The sequence below is a fragment of the Mustela putorius genome, unplaced genomic scaffold (assembly GCF_011764305.1).
Source record: "Mustela putorius furo isolate JIRA1106 unplaced genomic scaffold, ASM1176430v1.1 tig00003858_pilon_pilon_pilon, whole genome shotgun sequence".
In the NCBI taxonomy this organism is placed as follows: Eukaryota; Metazoa; Chordata; class Mammalia; order Carnivora; family Mustelidae; genus Mustela; species Mustela putorius.
Window position 1 is genome coordinate 2,609,878 of NW_025422010.1, and position 18,388 is coordinate 2,628,265.

Genomic DNA, 18,388 nt, shown 5'->3' on the forward strand with positions numbered 1-18,388 from the left:
AACCAAAGAGGTGAAACGCCTGTATAATGAAAATTACAAAAACTGCTCAAAAAAATTAAAGAGAGCATAAATAAATGAAAAGGTATCCCATGTTCATGGACTGGAAGACAGAGTATTATTAAGATGTCTAGACTATCCAAAGCAATTTACAAATTCATTGCAATCTCTACCAAAATTTCAACAATGTTTCTTGCAGAAACAGAATAAAAATCCATCTTGAACTGAATCTAAGGGACCCTGAAGAGTAAAACCAATCTTGAAAAAGAAGACCAATGCTGAAAGACTCACACATCCTAATTTCAGAAACTATAGTAATCAAAACAGTGTGGTACTGACATAAAAACAAACACAGAGACCAACAAAACAGAAATAGGGGTGCCTGAGTGGCTCAGTGGGTTAAGCCTCTGCCTTGGGCTCAGGTCATGATCTCAGGGTCTTGGGATCAAGCCCCACATCAGGCTCTCTGCTCAGCAGGGAGTCTGCTTCCCCTTCCCTCTCTGCCTGTCTCTCTGCAAACTTGTGATTTCTCTCTCTCTGTCAGTAAATAAATAAAATCTTAAAAGAAAAAAAAAAAGAATTCCCAGAAATAAACTCTCAAATATACAGGCAAATTATTTTTGACAAATTGTGCCAATACCATTCAATGTGGAAAAGAAAGTCATTTCTACAGATGATGCTGGGAAAACAGGCTATCCACATATATAAGAATTAAGTTAGACCCTTACCTGACACCATATATAAAAATTAACTCAAAATGGATGAAAAACCCGAATGTAAGAGCTAAAACTATAAATATATTAAAAGAAAACAGAAAAAGGCCTCATAGCATTGGATTTGACAGTGATTTCTTAGATATGAGACCAAGGGCACAGGGAACAAATTAAAGGACAAACTGGACTTCATCAAAATAAAAACTTTTATTTATCAAAGGACACCATCAAAAGAGTAAAAAGGCAGAGCACCTGGGTACTCAGTGGGATATGCCTCTGCCTTTGGCTCAGGTCATGATCTTGGGGTCTTGGGATCCAGCCCCACATCGGGCTCTCTGCTTAGCAGGGAGCCTGCTTCCCCTCTTCTCTCTGCCTGCCTCTCAGTATACTTGTGATCTCTCTCTCTCTCTCTGCCAAATAAATAAATAAAATTTAAAAAGAAAAAAAGAGTAAAAAGGCAACCTACAGAACAGGATGAAATATCTACAAATCACATATCTGATAGAGTGCTGATATCCACAATATATAAAGAACTTGTTAAATTCAACAACAAAAGAACAAAATACCTGATTAAAAAAAGGCAAAGAACTTGAACACATTTCTCCAAAGATCTATAATTGACCAAAAGACACACGAAAGATATTCAACATCACTAATTAACAGAAATGCAAATCGAAGCCACAATGAAATAACACCTCACACCACACAGGTGCTATAGCAAGCAGGCCTAGGCCTAAATCTCAGCACTACTACTTATCAGCTGGGCAGTATGGGGCAGGTGATTTCACCTCTTCATGTGGCAAGCTCTTCACCTGCAAAACAATGGGTAAGGCAACATCTTCCTCCAGAACTGAAGTGGGTTACTAGATAGTGAGAAGTGTGGTTGACCCAGCCAGTCCACAGGAAGAATGTGGCACTGCTGTCCATCTCACTGTGGGCTTCCCTGTTCTGCCTGTCAGCCGGCTTCATCTCCTCTGTACCACTCGGGCTCTGCTCAACACCTGGCAATGCCCTGAATACACCCAGAATACATCTCTTACTCCAAGAAAACAGCCACAACCCTTCCTGGGGTAAAGAGTCACATGCTACCTTTAGGATAGCTTTCCAGAAGTCCAATTCCACAGCATGGACCCTAAGGCCAAGGAGGTTCAAGGACTCAATGTACTCTCAGCACCCTATAACCACCCAGGACAAGACAGGCTCTGGAGCAGGGTGAAGAACTGCCCACCTTAATGATGACACGCTGATCTGACTGGTCCTCCAGGATGCTGTCCGTGGGATAAGATTCTATCTGTTGTCTGATGGCAGAGGCGATGGCTGGCACAAATGTCAGCGGGTTCAAATCCAGGTCATCACAGAGGATTTCTGAAAACATCTCAGGGGTCATCAGCTTCTCTGAAATCAGGAAAAAGGGCAGGAATTGCCAACTGATTGCAGGAACTAACTTCGCCATGTTTGGCCCTAGCCTCCCCATCCCCTTCCTTTTCTACTAGACCTCCCCAACAAAGTTGAGGATGAAGGGAATGACCACTCTGGGAGGGTGGGTAACCCTCCCAGAGATGGAGCCGGGGGAGGAAGTGGAGGAAGAGCATCACCGGCTTCTGGCCCTCGTTCCACATACAATCCTTTGACACCTTGATCTGGGACTTCTAGACTCCTGAATGGAGAGGAAATGAATTATCGTTTAAATAATCCAGTCTGGTATTTTGTTATGGAAGTCTGACCAAAATAATAGTCTCCTTCCAGATAAGTCACTTTGAGGTCAGCGTCCCATTGGCATACCATCATTCACCACTTCCTTTCCAAAAGAGAAATCCCTGAGATATTAGGCTGCTTGTGGCTTTTTAGGGACCTTACTTCAGCTTCTCTCAGGGCAGGACATATACATAAAAAGGTGACAAATATGCAGGTGTAAATGGACCCTGGATGCTGGAAATGTAGCCATACCAGGTTATGAATTTGCACTGGGCCATCTGCAACTGGCCAGTTAGCAAGGTACCATGAGATCAAATGTTCTATCTGTTCTGCCCTATTGTTGTAACCCAAACTGTAATGGCTATGCACCACTTCTGGGATGAGCCACAGACAAGAAAGGATGCATCCCCTTATTGGTACACAGCATGATTCCATCATCAGGAACAAGGTCTGTTCAACAACTTACCCTACTATTTCCTCACTAGCCCAGAAGGGCTAGAGACCAGCCATCCTAACAGTACCACCAGGACAGACCCAGAACACTCAGCCAGTAAGATCAGTAACTCATATAGCAAGCAAGCATAGTTAATTTTGGAAACTGCAGCATAGAGCTGAAGTGCCCTATGAAGCACCCTATGAGTACAATGTGCAAAACATTACTAAACTTTTTAGTTTGAGATAACTGTAGATTAACATGCAGACTTGATTACTGTAGCTATATGTTAAGACTTGAGACTGGGGAGACTGATTCCTCCTACTTTATTCTTTTTCAAAACTGCTTTAGTTATTCTAGTTCCTTTGCCTTTCCATTCAAATTTAGGTAATTTTGTCTACATATACAAAAAGTCTTATTGAAATTTTCACAGGAATTGCATTCAACTTGCAGGTCAATTTAGGGGAACTGACATCTTGAGTATTCTAATCCATGAACATGGTATGCCTGTCCATTTATTTCAATCTTCTTTAATTAGTTTTATTGGCGTTTTTCTAGTTTTGGCATATAAGTCCTATAAATGTCTGCTAGATTTACACCAAAGTACTGTTTTTCTCTTTTTAAAGATTTTCAGAGATGGAGAACTCGTGTGTGTGCATGGGGGTAGAGGGAAAATCCCAAGCAGACTCCATGCTGAATGTGGAGCCTGATGCCACACTCTGAGATCATGACGTGAGCCAAAGAGTTGGTTGCTCAACCAACTGCACTGCCCAGGTGTCCCCAAAGTATTCCTTTTCTTATTATGTCAATGTAAATGGTAACATATTTTTGAGTGCCCACTGTTCACCAATAGTACATAGAAATACAATTGATTTTTGCATGTTTATCTTGTATCCTATGACCCTGCTGAACTCATCATTAGTGTTAACAGGTTTTTGTTTTTTTTTTTTAAAGATTTTATTTATTTATTTGAGAGAGACAATGAGAGAGAGCATGAGCGAAGAGAAGGCCAGAGAGAGAAGCAGACTCCCCGTGGAGCTGGGAGCCCGATGCGGGACTCGATCCTGGAACTCCAGGATCATGACCTGAGCCAAAGGCAGTCGTCCAACCAACTGAGCCACCCAGGCATCCCTAGTGTTAACAGGTTTTTTGTAGATCTTTTGGGATTTTCTATGTAGACAATCATGTCGTCTACAAATAGGGAGAGTTTACTTATTTACTTATTACGATTTATTTTAGAGAGAGAGTGTGTGTGTGAGCAGGAGGAGGGGCAGAGGTAGAAAGATAATCCTGAAGCAGAATCCCTGGTGAGTGCAGAGTCCAACGTGGAACTCAATCCCAGGACCCTGAGATTAAGACCCAAGCCAAAATCAAGAGTTGGCACCCAACCAACTAAGCCACCCCGCCACCCCCAAACAGGGACAGTTTCTTTCTGATCTCTAAGTTTTCAATTTAATTTTCTTGCCCAACTGCACTGGCTAGGTACAAGAGTGATGAGAGCAGACATCTTTGTTTTGTCCCTGATCATAGGCAGAAAACATTCAGTCTTTCACCATTAAGTATGTTAGCTATAGGATATTTTGAATATACTCTTTATTATATTGAAGTAGTTTCCCTCTATTCTCATTTTGCTTCAAGTTTTTGTCAAGAATGACTGTTAATTTTTTTTCTGCAACAAATTGCTATCGCCTGGTTTTTCTTTTTTAGTCTGTTAATACGGTACATTATGTAGACTGATTTTCAAACATTTAACTAGATTTGCATCCCCAGAATAACAAACCCTATTTGGGTCACTGGTGTACAATTTTTTTTATATATTGCTGAATTCTGTTTGCTACTCTTTTGTTAAGGATTTATGTGTCCCAGTGCCTGGGTGGCTCAGTCATTTGTTCTGACTCTTGATCTTAGCTCAGTTCCTGATCTCAGGGTTGTGAGTTCAAGCTCTGCATCGGCTCCGTGCTGAGCACAAAATCTACTTTAAGGATTTTATTTATTTATTTATTTGTCAGAGAGAGAGACAGAGACAGAGACAGAGAGCGCACACACAAGCAGGCAGTGTGGCAGGAAGAGGCAGAGAGAGAAGCAGGCTCCCTGCTGAGCAAGGAGCGCTGCCAAGACTGGATCCCAGGGCCCTGGGATCATGACCTGACCCAAAGGCAGTGGCTTAACTGATTGAGCCACCCAGGCGTCCCTGGGTGGCTATATGGGGCGCCTGGGTGGCTCAGTGGGTTACGCCTCTGCCTTTGGCTCAGGTCATGATCTCAGGGTCCTGGGATCGAGCTGCACATCGGGCTCTCTGCACAGCGGGGAGCCTGCTTCCCCCCCCCTCTCTCTGCCTGCCTCTCTGACCCCCCCACCCCCCCTGCCTACTTGTGATCTCTCTTTCTCTGATGAATAAATAAAAAAATCTTTTTAAAACAAACCGATTTATGTCTATAATCATTAGGGATACCGGTCTACAATTTATTTCTGTACTGTCTTTAGTTTTGATAACAAGGTAGTATGAGCTTTGTGGAATGCAGGGGGGCAGTAAAATTCATTGGGAAGTGTTCCCTCTTCTATTTTCTGGAAAAGACTGCAGAGAATTTATGTTAGTTCTTCTTTAAATGTTTGGTAAAATTCCCCAGAGCCACTATTTGTGCCTGGAAATTTCCTTTTGGAGAGGTTTTCAAATTATGAATCATATTTCTTAATAGTGATAGGGCAATTCAAATTATCTATTTGATAATGAGTGAACTGTGGTAGCTTATGTTTTACAAGAAACTGCTCCATTTTGTCTAAATTGTCAAACTTATGTGTGTAGAGCTTTTGTGGTATTCCCTTTTGATATCTACCAAATCTGTAGTGAACTTGACAATTTTTGTTTTCATCTTTTGTTGCTAGTCCTGCTAGGTGTGTCAGTTTTACTGAGCTTTTTCAAAGTATCAGCTGTATTTCATTAATTTTCTCCATTGTTTTTCTGTTTTTAATGTTGTTGATTTCTGCTCTATTATGCCCAGCCTTCTGCTTGCTTTGGTTTTATTTTGCTCTTCTTTTTCTCAATTCTTGAAGCAGAAGCTTAGATTAGATTCTAAACTTTCTACTTTTCTATTGTAAACTCTGATGCTACAGATTACCCTGTCAGGACTACTTTAGCTGTATCCTACAATTTTGGTATGTGATTATTTTCATTCAGGTTCATGTATACACTTATCTCCTTTTAGGTTTCCTCTTTGAAGCATGAATTAGTTAGAAACATGTTGCCGAGTTTACAAGCATTTGAGTCCCTTCTGGTTGAAGAACACATAATGTACAATTTCAATTCTTTTAAATTTGTTGAGGTTTGTTTTATGACCCATGACATGGTTTGTATGGTGTATGTCCCACAGGAAGTTAAAGAGAGTATGCATTTTGGGCCCCTGGGTGGCTCAGTGGGTTAAGCCGCTGCCTTCGGCTCAGGTCATGATCCCAGGGTCCTGGGATCGAGTCCCACATCGGGCTCTCTGCTCAGCAGGGAGCCTGCTTCCTCCTCTCTCTCTCTCTCTGCCTGCCTTTGCCTACTTGTGATCTCTCTCTGTCAAATAAATAAATAAATAAGAAAGAAAAAAGATTTTAAAGAGAGTATGCATTTTGCTGTGACAGATGCAGTGTTCCACAAATGCTTGACACTGCTGGCTGCTGCTTGTGGTGGTGGGTTTCTATCATCTTGCTCATTTTCTTTCTTTCTTTTTTTTTAAAATATTTTATTTATTTATTCGACAGAAAGAGAGACAATTAGGCAGAGCAACAGATGGGGGCGGGGGGCAGTGGGAAGCAAGCCCCCTGCTGAGCAGAGAGCCCAGTGTGGGGCTCGATCCCAAGACCCTGGGATCATGACCTGAGCTGAAGGCAGAGGATTTAACTGAGTCACCCGGGCGCCGCTCATCTTGCTCATTTTCTGTCTAGTTGCTCTATCAGTTGCTGAGAGAGAGAGATACCAAAGTCTGCAATGTAATTGTGGATTGGTCTGTTTCTCCTTTCAGTTCTGTTTTTGCTTCCCATTTTTTCCAGCTCTGCTGTTTGGTGCGCACATATGTAGGATTGCTATGTCTTGTTGGTGGACTGGCCTTTTTATCATTACAGACACCCCCAACCCTTATCTGTGGTTTTGCTTTCTACAGTCTGTTACCTGTTGCCAACTTTGGTCTGGAAGCAGATGACCATCCTTCTGAGGTATCATCAGAAGATCACAGTAGGCTAATCCTACAGCTCACTAGATCTCATCACGTAGGCATTTTATCATCTCAAATCATCACAAGAACAAGGGTAAGTACAGTACACTAAGGTATTCTGAGAGAGACCACATTCATACAACTTCTATTACAGCACTGTTATAATTGTCCTATTATTGTTAATCTCTTGCTGTACCTAGTTTATAAACTTTACTGTAAGTAGGTATGCATAAGAAAAAACATGGTATACATTGGACTGGGCACTATCTGCAGTTTCATGCACCCACTGGTGGCCTTGGAACATATTCCCCATGGAGAACGGGGTATGACTGTACTTCATCTCTCTACCTGTGGTCATTTGCTTTGCTCTTAAGTCAGCCTCATCTGATACTAATGCTACCGTTTCTGCTTTCTTCTGATCAATTCCTGAATGATGTATATTTTCTGTGTTCTTACATCCAACTTACTTATAGCATTATATTTGACATAAGTTTCATTTAGATAATCTATCATTTTAAAAATGCACTCGGCTCAGTTGGTAGAGCATGTGATTCTTAATCTTGGGGTTGTGAGTTCGAGCCCCATGTTGCATGTAGAGGTTACTTTAAAAAATGAAGTTTTGGGGTGCCTGGGTGGCTCAGTGGGTTAAAGCCTCTGTCTTTGGCTCAGGTCATGATCCCAGGGTCCTGGGACCTCTGCTCAGCAGGGAGTCTGCTTTCCCTCCTCTCTCTCTGCCTTCTTCTCTGCCTACTTGTGATCTCCATCTGTCAAATAAATAAAATCTTTAAAACAAAATAAAAAATAAAAATAAATAAAAAATGCAGTGTTGAGGGGCACCTGGGTGGCTTAGTCATTAGGCATCTGCCTTTGGCTCGGGTCATGATCCCGGGCTCCTGGGATTGAGCCCCACATTGGGCTCCCAGCTCATCGGGAGGCCTGCTTCTGCTTCTCTCACTCCCTCTGTGTTCTCTCTCTCGTTGAGTCTCTCTCTGTTAAATAAATAAATAAAATATTTTTTAAAAAAATGAAGTGTTGAAAAAAATGCACTCTGAGAATCTCTTTTTTTTAACTGGTAATTACTGACATATTAAGGCTTACATCTGCCACTTTGTTTTTGTTTTTCCTGTTTTCTTTTCTTGCCTTCCTGTGGATTAGTTGGAACATTTTTTAGGATTCCATTTTGATTTATCTGTAGTATTTTTTTTTTAAGATTTTTTATTTATTTATTTGACAGACAGAGATCACAAGTAGGCAGAGAGGCAGGCAGACAGAGAGAGAGAGAGGGAAGCAGGTTCCCTGTGGAGCAGAGAGCCCGATGCGGGGCTCGATCCCAGATCCCTGAGATCAAGACCCGAACGGAAGGCAGCAGCTTAAGCCACTGAGCCACCCAGGCGCCCCTGTAGTATCTTTTTTTTTAAAGATTTTATTTATTTATTTGACAGAGAGAGATCACAAGTAGGCAGAGAGGCAGGCAGAGAGAGAGAGGAGGAAGCAGGCTCCCCGCTGAGCAGAGAACCCGATGCGGGACTCGATCCCAGGACCCTGAGATCATGACCTGCACCGAAGGCAGCGGCTCGACCCACTGAGCCACCCAGGCTCCCTATCTGTAGTATTTTTGAGCATATCTCTTTGTGGAGAATTTTCAAGTGCCCTTCTACATGTAATATCATATACACATAACTTTTCAGTCTATGGTTTCTTAATTTTTACCAATTCAAGTGAAGTATAGAAACCTTACCTCTCATCACGTCCCTTTACATTTCCCCATTTATAATATGAGTATCTTTAATATATTTCCTCTACATATGTTTAGAACCACATCAGACAGCATTACCACGTTTGCATCAACTGTTGAACACAATTTAGAAAACTCAAGAGGAGAAAGCAAGTTTATTATATTTACCCGTACCTTTGCTTATCATATTCATTCTTCCTTCATGATGTTCCGAAGTTTCTTTTATAATACCCTTTTTTAAGATAAGATTTATTTGAGAGAAACAGAGCACGGGCACATAGAGGGGAAGTGAGAGGGAGAAGCAGGCTCCCCACTGAGTACAAAGCCTGATGCAGGGCTTGATCCCAGGACCCTGAGATCATGACCCAAGCCAAACGCAGCCACTTAACTGACTGAGCCACTCAGGTGCCCCTCCTTCTTTTTTTTTAAAAAAATATTTATTTGAAAGGGAGTCAGTGAGTGAGAGCACAAGCAGGTGGAGGGGCAGAGGCAGAAGGAGGAGACTCCCCACTGAGCAGGGAGCCTGATACAGGGCTAGATCCCAGGATTCTGGGATCATGCCCTGAGCTGAAGGCAAACACTTAACCGACTGAGCCACCCAGGTGCCCTATCATCTCCCTTCTTTTAGGTTAGGTTTCTAGGCGATAGTATTCCTTCATCTGAGGATTTCCCTTTCATTCCTGAAGGATATTTTTACTGGGTCTTAAGATTCAAGATCAGCAGTCCTTTTCTTCTAGTGCTTGAAAAACCACGTGCCATTTTCTCCGGCCTCCATGGTTTCGGATGAGAAATCTGCTGTCAGCCTAGGTCTTTCCCTCTAAGTCAGGTGTTCTTTTTCTCGGCTTACAAGATCTTTTCTTTGGGTTTAGTTTTTAGAAGTTTAATTAAGATAGGCCTTGGCATGGATTTCTTTGGGTTTATGCTGCTGGGATCCACTTGGCTTCCTGAATCTGTCACTTAGGGTTTTTAAGCATCCAAAGGGAACACATGGACACAAACCTCTAGAGCCTGCTTCCTGTAGCCACGCCCCACAGAGTTACCTGCAGGGCCCTGGTCACCCTTGGCCTGTGTGCAGGAGAAGATGCCACACCTTCTCCTGGGGTAGCTCAGGGCACTGCCTTGGGATGCCCTCAGCCCCTGGTGGGGCCACACTGGTGTCCACATGTTCCACTTGTTCAGCAGCTCATCCTGTCTGGAGGATTTTAACACACCCCAGGGAGGCTGGCTATTGAGACAGATGATGTCATACTTCACCAGTGACTCACATAAGCTCTCTTCCATATCCTTCTAAGAGAAGATAACCTTGAACTCATTATTAACAGCTTCCTTCCAAAAAGTTTGTTGAAGCCAAATCCCAGGTCTGAAGACTGTCCTGGTTCTGGAGGATATGTAGTTCATTCACGGCACTCAACATTTTCAGTCCCTTGGTGATACGATAAAGTATCTCACACCCACCATAGTTACTTGAAATTTTGAAGTAAATGAGATATGATCACAAAGAACACCAGTGATTCTGAACATGCAATTTTAACTCCCATGCCAGGGGCAGAGCTTCCTAATCACCAGTTAAGAATTACAGCTCTTAGACAGGCTAAGTACCACTGTGGGCTGATAAAGAGCTTGCAGAACAAAATTATTTTGGTTCTTCAAGGGTTTGTACCAAATTATACTTAGTGGGGGATAGGATATGTTACCAGAGGACTCCTTTGAGGAATAGCCCAGAGAAACTCCTGCAGTGTTCCCAGAAAGATACAGGTCTTCACTGCGTTTTACAGTGTCCTCTTTCTGAGAGCCAGGGGGAAAGGTGCTTTTGGATACAAACAGTACGTTGTGATTCTGTCGCTTCTGAGCCTCGACTGGCTGCTCATCCTGACCACACCAGGAACTGCAGAACTGATCATCCTGTCGCTTTCTGCCCAGTTCTAAAGGGCCGAGTGGCATGCCCTCCCCTCACACCGTACGCCTACTGAACTGAGTATATGAACCAGAACACTGGCTTCATTTTGCATCTTCTCATTTCATTTTCTGCCTCATCCAATTTTCCCTAATGACATCTTTTGCATTTGCTTTATTCTTTTGTACCCAGCGTTCCCATGTAAGATGCCTTCTCCCTTCTAAAATAGGGTGGGAGTAGAGATAAATAGTTTGAGCTTTCTACATGTTATTGAAGGATAACATAATACGTGTACGGCGTCTGTTTGAACAGCTACGTTCCTATGCCATGGCCTAAGGCCAGGTTCTATGCTAAATGTTGTAAGAAGAGCAGTGATTTAAAAAACAAACAAACAAACAAACAAAAACAGCTCTCTGACCTCAAGGGGTTGAAACAGGGAGAGAGAAAGATGAATTAACAATGAACTCTAACACACACCAGCAGAGATAAGCCGGGAATGGTGTAACAGAGGCTGTGCAGCACTGGCCATGGCCTAGGGCTCATCAGCTGTCCTGTCCCCATGTTGGAGTATCACCAACGCACCATACCTGCCCTGTCTATGCTCATTACAAGCTCCTGGAACCCCTCATCCCAACTCCCACTGGCCATATCCTCTCTCTAGCCCACTAACCCATGGGCCCTGGAGGACAGGCACCTGGCTCTTGGGTCTTGTTCCCAGAGCTGGGCAGAGGCCCTTGGACTCAGGCCTGGCATGTCAAGTGCCAGGAGATGACCACAGGAAGCACCCGGATTCCTCCAGAAAGCTCAAGACAACCGTGTATCAACAACTACACACATTGTTCCCTGAGGAAATCCCTCTGGGAGAAAAAACTTGTAAGCAATGATGTTCTCTGCCATGGAAAGGTTTAACAGCAGAGGAGTTTGAGCAAACAGAGGCACTATACTCATCAGAAAATCGTGCACTAATTATGAAGACCAAAGAAACCAGAGAGATACTTATAAGTGAATTAAAATAAAATTATACTTGCAATCTAACTACAAGTCTGTTAAGTATGTTTGCATGTGCAAATGACTGGCAGGGAAACTATTAGCAGGGATGGTGAGATTCTGGACAGTCTCAACTTTCCTTCACTTAAGAATGATACTCATGGGGTGCCTGGGTGGCTCAGTGGGTTAAAGCCTCTGCCTTTGGCTCAGGTCATGATCTCAGGGTCCTAGGATCAAGCCCTGCATTGGGCTCTCTGCTTAGCGGGGAGCCTGCTTCCTCCTCTCTCTCTCTCTCTGCCTGCCTCTCTGCCTACCTGTGATTTCTGTCTGTCAAATAAATAAATAAAATCTTTAAAAAAAATGATACTGACTGGGGTTTTTCATTGTTGTTGTTTGGTTTGGATCTGAAAATAAATAGTCTGTTTATTGCAAACAGTCTGAAAGATTCAGGAAAACAATAAAGAAAAAATAAACACAGATGCAATCCTCCTTCCTCGTTGGGATGAGAACCCAACACTCCGGCAAACATCCCCTATGCTTTCGTCTGCTCCTTTGCATGGAGTCATGCTCAGACTTTGGGAGCCAGGGCAAAGCAGGAACCTGACCCAGGACTTACAAAGCCAAGGATGGGAAGAGGAAGAACAGAGCAAGGGCAGACCTTATGGGGCCCAGCGAGGTATAAGCACACACACAGATATGAAAAACCAGAGGGGTGGACAGGGCTGATGGGAGGTGTATGGATGGCCACGCGGCCAAACTGGTCTAAGCAGCATCAAGGTCATCATCAAGCTCTGTGGATAGAGAGCCTGCATCGTGACTGGCCCCTGACCCGCCCACGCTCAGTGGGAGAGGAAGGAACCCGAAGCGCATGGGTCCAACCCTCAGGTTATGGGGGGGCAGAAGCAGGATTTGAACACAGAGTCCACACCCTCCCCATCTATGCCATGACACTCTGAATGTCATGTTCAGAGTCCAGGATCCCAATGGGCAGTAGGTAAGAAAAAGAACCGTTCCACCACAGTCGGGCCTGGGCTTCGCAGAGCCCAACATTACCATTCATGTTCCAGGTAAAGGCATCTCGCAGCTTTTGCCCGTCGATCTCCATGTCCAGCCGGATGGGGACCAGCACCTCAGGCTGGGATGCGTTCTCATGGATCACAGCTGGGTCATGGTCATCAAAGCTGGAAGTGAAGTGGCAGCAAATTCAGCAAGGGGTGCTGTGGGTCTCCACGCTCAGGACCTCCCTCCCTGCACTACTGGTCACTGTGAACCTGGCCAGAGGGGAAAATCCCATTTCTTACGGCGACTCATTGACTGAGAGCTGAGCTGGCAGAGACGAGTCAGCAGGGGTCCTGCAGCCACAAGGGCACAGCTCACTCTTCAAGGACATATAGGGAAGGGAGAGGGAGTTGTGGCCTTGGGCAGTGAGCTATAACCCTGATGCACCCCAAAGGAAAGCAGATTTAAGCCCCAGGGCAGGCAGAATTTTCACAGAAAACTGTAGGAAAGGAATGATATTTCCAGAAGAAGAACACTTGAGCAAAAGCCAAGGGGCGGGAGCAGTGAGGAGCTGTTGGGGGAGTAAAAGCCAGAGCCCTGGAGGAGGAGTGCAGACTGGAAGGAAGAGGGGGAGCAGCGTGGGGGATGCAGAGAAGCTACAGGCGTCCACAAGTACCCACGATTCTCCACCTCAGGCTACGGAATCCAGCCTCTTCCCTGAGGGAGCCCCAGGAGAACCCAAAGCAAGGCAGCTCTGTGGTCATAACCGTATTTTAGGCAGACAAAAAGGGAACAGACTGCGGTGGTGAAGGGGATGGGGGAGATGCCAGAGGGTAAGGGGACCCTAAGGGAGTCTGTGGAATACAGAGGGCTGAGACCTGTCTCAGGTGGGGCAAAAGTGACAGACAAACAAAGGCCAGACACCAAGGCTCTGGGAAGCACAGATAGGGAAAGGGACAAGAGGGGAAAGCAGTGCTGAGAAAGTGAGGTCAAAGAGCGAAAGGAAGGAAAGGGAAAAATGAAGGAAGAGGGAAAAGGGGTCAGCGATGCAGATGCTGGCAAGGGGTGAACTCTTGGCAGAGGGAACTACAAGGGCAGAAGCTTCTGAGTGGCTCTGAAGGCAGCATGGAGGTTCGTATGTCTGAGGCAGAGTGAAGGCAGCCAGAGAGTGGTAGCCGCTATAAGGACTCCAGTCCTGGCAGACACGTGACAGGGTATCTGGAAGACCTGCAACAGGAGCGGCGCCATCTGCCCTGGGGCGAGGGGGCCCACACCTGAGTGGGGGGCTGGCTGAGGGTGGTCCAATTCTGGACACTTGGAAGGCCGAGAAGGCAGGAATCTGCTGAGACTAGCTCTGGGGCATAAGAGGGCAGAGTTCTGAGGCTTTGGCCTGAGCGCAGGAAGGCTAGGATTGCTATGTCCTGGGTTGGACGGTCTGCAAACAGCGTGTGACAGACACCTGAGGACAGTGTGTAAGGTTGAGGCCGGGCTGCAGAGATGAAAGTGGGAGTGGATACTTAAAAAAATGCCTCCCAAAAGACATCTAGTCCTAATCTCTAGAACCTGTGATCATTATATGGCAAAACGGGGGAGAGGGGACTTTGCAGATTTAATTAGCTTAAGAGAAGAAGATTCTGCAAGTGACCCTGATGCACCTCACAAGCATCCTTTTAAGATGAGGAGGCCCTGTGACCCACTGGGGCACATACTGGTGATGCAACCACAAGCCACCAGGGGCCAAAACAGGCAGGAACTGCTTCTCCCGAGAGCCTCCAGAGGGAGTAGGGTCCAGCCAACACCTTGATTTTGCTGCACTGAAACTCCTGCCCCTGAACTGTGAGAAATACACGTGCATTGTTTTAAGCCACCCAGCTTGTGGTGATCTGCTCCGGTGGCCGCAGGGAACAAACCAGAGGCTTCTCCGTGGAATGGCGTCTGAAACCACAAGGGAAGATCCAAGGGCTGCACCTTCAGGAGCACCACTGGAGGTGCTGGGGACAGGAGAGAGCAGCGAGACTAAAGCAGGCAGAGCCTTGGAGCAGCAGCAAGCGTGACACTGGCTGTCCTCGAAGCCGAGGGGGACAAGTTTCAAGAAGGCAGCATAGCAATTTAGGGACCACAAGGTCAAAGCAGAGGGAAGAGGCTAAAACTGAGGTGGAATCCATGGCGGGGAAGGGTTTGAGGCATGCTCACCACAGAGGGAAGGTTCTCTTCTTGTCCCGGCCCATGCGGTTCCTGTTGATGGTCGTGGAGCAGGGCACAGCGTCCAGATGGTGGGAGCTGTTGGGCAAGGTGGGCACCCACTGACTGTTCCTCTTGGCTTTCTGTTCCCTGGGGAGATGCAAGAAACACCCCTGCTCAGTCTAGGAGCCCATTACTGGCCATCAGGCTTCAAGTCACGGTCAGTGGACACCTACTGCACCCCTGCTGGGCTCCAGGACCCTGTGGGAGCCCCTAAGCACCCCAAATTCTGCACATGTCTACTCCTCAGGCTCCAACTGGCACCAATTCAGAGGCACCCGGGCTAGACGAAGGGTGCAGGGACCCCAAACAGCAGAGCAGCGCCCAGACCAGTGCCTGAGTCGCAGTGTAACACGGTACCTGCCAGGCAGGACTCCTGGGAAGCACTGTCCCCTCTGGAGGGAAGGTCTATGAGGTGGCAGCTTCCAGGAGAAAAGACCTTGGAGGGGAGCCTTGTGCACTGAGTTGGGGCTCACTGGGAGTTAGGATAGGGGAGTAACTGGAATGTGGAGGGCATGTCCAGAAGTGCACAAGTGGCGGGAGAGAGGAAACTTAGGCTGTGGGCTTGGCAGGGCTGGACAGGTGGGACATGGAGACAGTCCTGATCCCAGGGGCCGGCATGCTCTCAAGGACAGCTAGGAGTCCCCGAGGAGTCGGAAGGGAGGAGAGACAAGATCAGGCTGTTCTTTTAGATACACAGGCCAGCTTGAGATGGACAAGGCAACACTTCTGGCTTCTAGGTTTCCAGACCAGCAGGGCGGATGAGAAGCTGTGTTAGTAAAAACTTTCTAGAAAGTGAGGCTCCAAGTAATTTAAGTGACCTACCATAAAGGACTCACTCCTCTCTACAAATTACAGGCTTCTCTTACTACTAGGAAAATACCAGAAGGCTATTTTAAGTCGAGGCTCCAGGGCTGGGTTAGTCTGAAAGGCAAGTACTTTCCCACCGTGCCCTGTGCATGACTTTTTCATCCTCAAGGCCACCTTCCCTAGTGAGTCTGAGCAACGTGAAGGCAGAGACTGTGTGTCATTTGCTTTTATATCCCCAATGGCCACACTGCGTCTCCTTCAATGACTGTGTGCTACAGTTCTGAGAACGGGACAGCAACTGCTTGATTCCCCTCCCCTCGGTGTCCTCACAGGAGGGGCAGGGAGACGCCGCTGGCAGCCCTTCTTTCCATGGGATGGTGGAGGCAGAAGCAGTGGCCATGACCTGCAGGGCCGCAGGCCCTTCGACTCTTTCCTTTTCTAAAGCTGGGGCCACTTGCACCTTCAATGCGGCCACTGCAGAGCGCCCCTTTTCTGAGGGTGGGGGCAGGGAGAGATGTAGAGTACCAAACTCCTGGCTGGGACTCTTATCAAGTCTCCCATACCCACATCTTACTCTAATCTGATGACCTGCCTTACCACATACAAGAGGCCTGAGCAAAGGAGAAATGTGCAACTAATTTGGGCAGAGCTTATAGCTAGGACAGCAAGACTGGGGTCCCCTACCACAGTACCTATGGGCCAGTGGTTTTGAATCCTGGCTGCACAGATTCACGTAAGGGTTCAAAACTGGGGTGCCTGGGTGGCCCAGTCGTTAGGCGTATGCCTTCGGTTCAGGTCAGGATCCCCAGGTCCTGGGACTGAGTCCCACATCGGGCTCCCTGCTCTGCAGGAAGCCTGCTTCTCCCTCTCCCACTCCCCCTGCTTGTGTTCCCTCTCTTGGTGTCTCTCTCTCTCTGTCAAATAAATAAATAAAATCTTAAAAAAAAAAAGTGCAAAATTTCTGGTAGGAAATCTCCGAGCCCCACCTGTATCAAGGGACTCTAATCTCTGAAGAGGGCCCAGGAATACAAGTTCTTTACAACTTCCCTGGGCGATGCTGGTGCAGCTGGCCCTATATTTGGGAACAGGTCAAAAACACCACTTTTTTCCCGAGCCTCTCAGACCTGGCATTGTGGTTCCTCCTTCACCAGAAAAATCCTGCCTTATCTCAGTAGAGATCCCATTCGTTCCCAGGCCTGGGTCGCTCTGCCATGCCCCTCTGTCAGGTAGCTGTCTCGAGGAGCATGCAAATCCTGTCCCAGACACAGGGAGTAAGCCAGACACAGAATCCAAGAATCTGGCTCAAGGGATTCAACCTTTCTTCTGCAACACGTAGGTCTGCCCAAGAGGGGACATTCAGCCTCAGCCCGACCCATCCAGTGACAAGGAGGGAAGGCCCCAGTCTTCCTATGGAGGTGACTGGGTAGTGGGCACTTCCTGAGCACAGAGCACAAGGAAACCAGCTTCATTCAACTTCTACCCCCAACACTCCCAGCAGTTTTTTTTTGTTTTGTTTTGTTTTGAAGTAGGCCATGCCCAGTGTGGAGCCCAATGCGGGGCTGGAACTCCTGACCCTGAGAGCTAGACCTGAGCTGAGATCAACAGTCACCCACTTAACCGACTAAGCCACCCAGGAGCCCCCCCTCCCAGTAGTTTTGGGCTCTGGGGTAACTGCAGTACTCTATTCCCTCAGCTGTTCCTCATATGACATGATCATCAAGAAGTGTTTACTGCCCCATAAAAGGTTCCTGGCTGACATGTGAGGACTTGAAAGCCCCAGCCATATGTACATAATTTCCTTCTGCCACTTCCCTAGGAAAGTCTAGCCATCCTTATGCTCTTACCACATCCCCAGAGGGAAAGAGGAATCTGCAGAGCACACATGCAACATTGGCCAAGTGGGATGTGTGTCACCTTTGGGTGGGGGTAGGGGTGAGGGGGGGAGGATTAGAAAAAACGACCCAATGGTAAAGTTGAAAGAAAATCTGGAAAGAAAGGATTTTTCCATAACCGCATCACTCAAAACAATAACCCTTCCCACCCCCTCTCGGTGCCCCCAGGGGTTTTGTGCATCTAAATGCACGTGTTCTTGAGAACTGAGAGGGTAAAAGAGGTATTCTGCACAGTTCATGCACACGAAGCCATGTTTCTGGTTGCCGCAGAATCTATTTAATTATGACCTAAACAGTCACCAATATCCCAGTCTATCTGGTTTGAGGATAGTCTGCCCTGGTCTATGTCCTAGGATGTCACACCCAAGCCTACTCAGCTGGCCGCACCTTTTCTCGCTAGGCCTCTCCCTAAGGCTGGACGCCCAAGGGGCTCCATATCGTCTGTTACTACTCCTGATGCTACCAAGTGCCTCTGGTGCATATTATGGTCTCTGCTGGTGGTGGCGGTCTTTTAAATTATTTGTCTGGGACACACTCCCAGCGGTGACATTAATGGGCCAGAGAATGAAAACAGGTTTGGTGTCATCACCATGGCCTTGTACAAAGCCTCTGCAGGGTGCCTGAGTGTGTGAGCTCTAGCCTACCTTCCCTGGTTCTTTATGTAGCTAGTTGTTTATTTGTTTTACTCCGAATTCTAAACACTACACAGGGACAAACATCGTCTCCTCTATTTGTTTACTCCTTGTGTTTCGGGGGGGGGGGCATTCTTTACCTATTTAGATACTGGAGTATCCAGGTTTCT

The 18,388-nt window shown here is 46.4% G+C and overlaps 1 protein-coding gene across 2 annotated transcripts in view; it reads right to left on the bottom strand.

Moving 5' to 3' along the window:
• The window catches only part of SMARCB1 (SWI/SNF related, matrix associated, actin dependent regulator of chromatin, subfamily b, member 1), a 37,280-nt gene that overhangs the window by 11,493 nt on the left and 7,399 nt on the right, over nucleotides 1-18,388 (bottom strand). For both annotated transcript variants that reach the window (XM_004742492.3, XM_004742491.3), the window contains exons 4-6: nucleotides 14,837-14,974; nucleotides 12,698-12,825; nucleotides 1,939-2,105 (exon numbers count right to left, since the gene is read on the bottom strand). In XM_004742492.3, coding sequence (XP_004742549.1) covers nucleotides 1,939-2,105; nucleotides 12,698-12,825; nucleotides 14,837-14,974 — 433 coding nt within the window. The remainder of the gene's footprint in view (nucleotides 1-1,938; nucleotides 2,106-12,697; nucleotides 12,826-14,836; nucleotides 14,975-18,388) is intronic.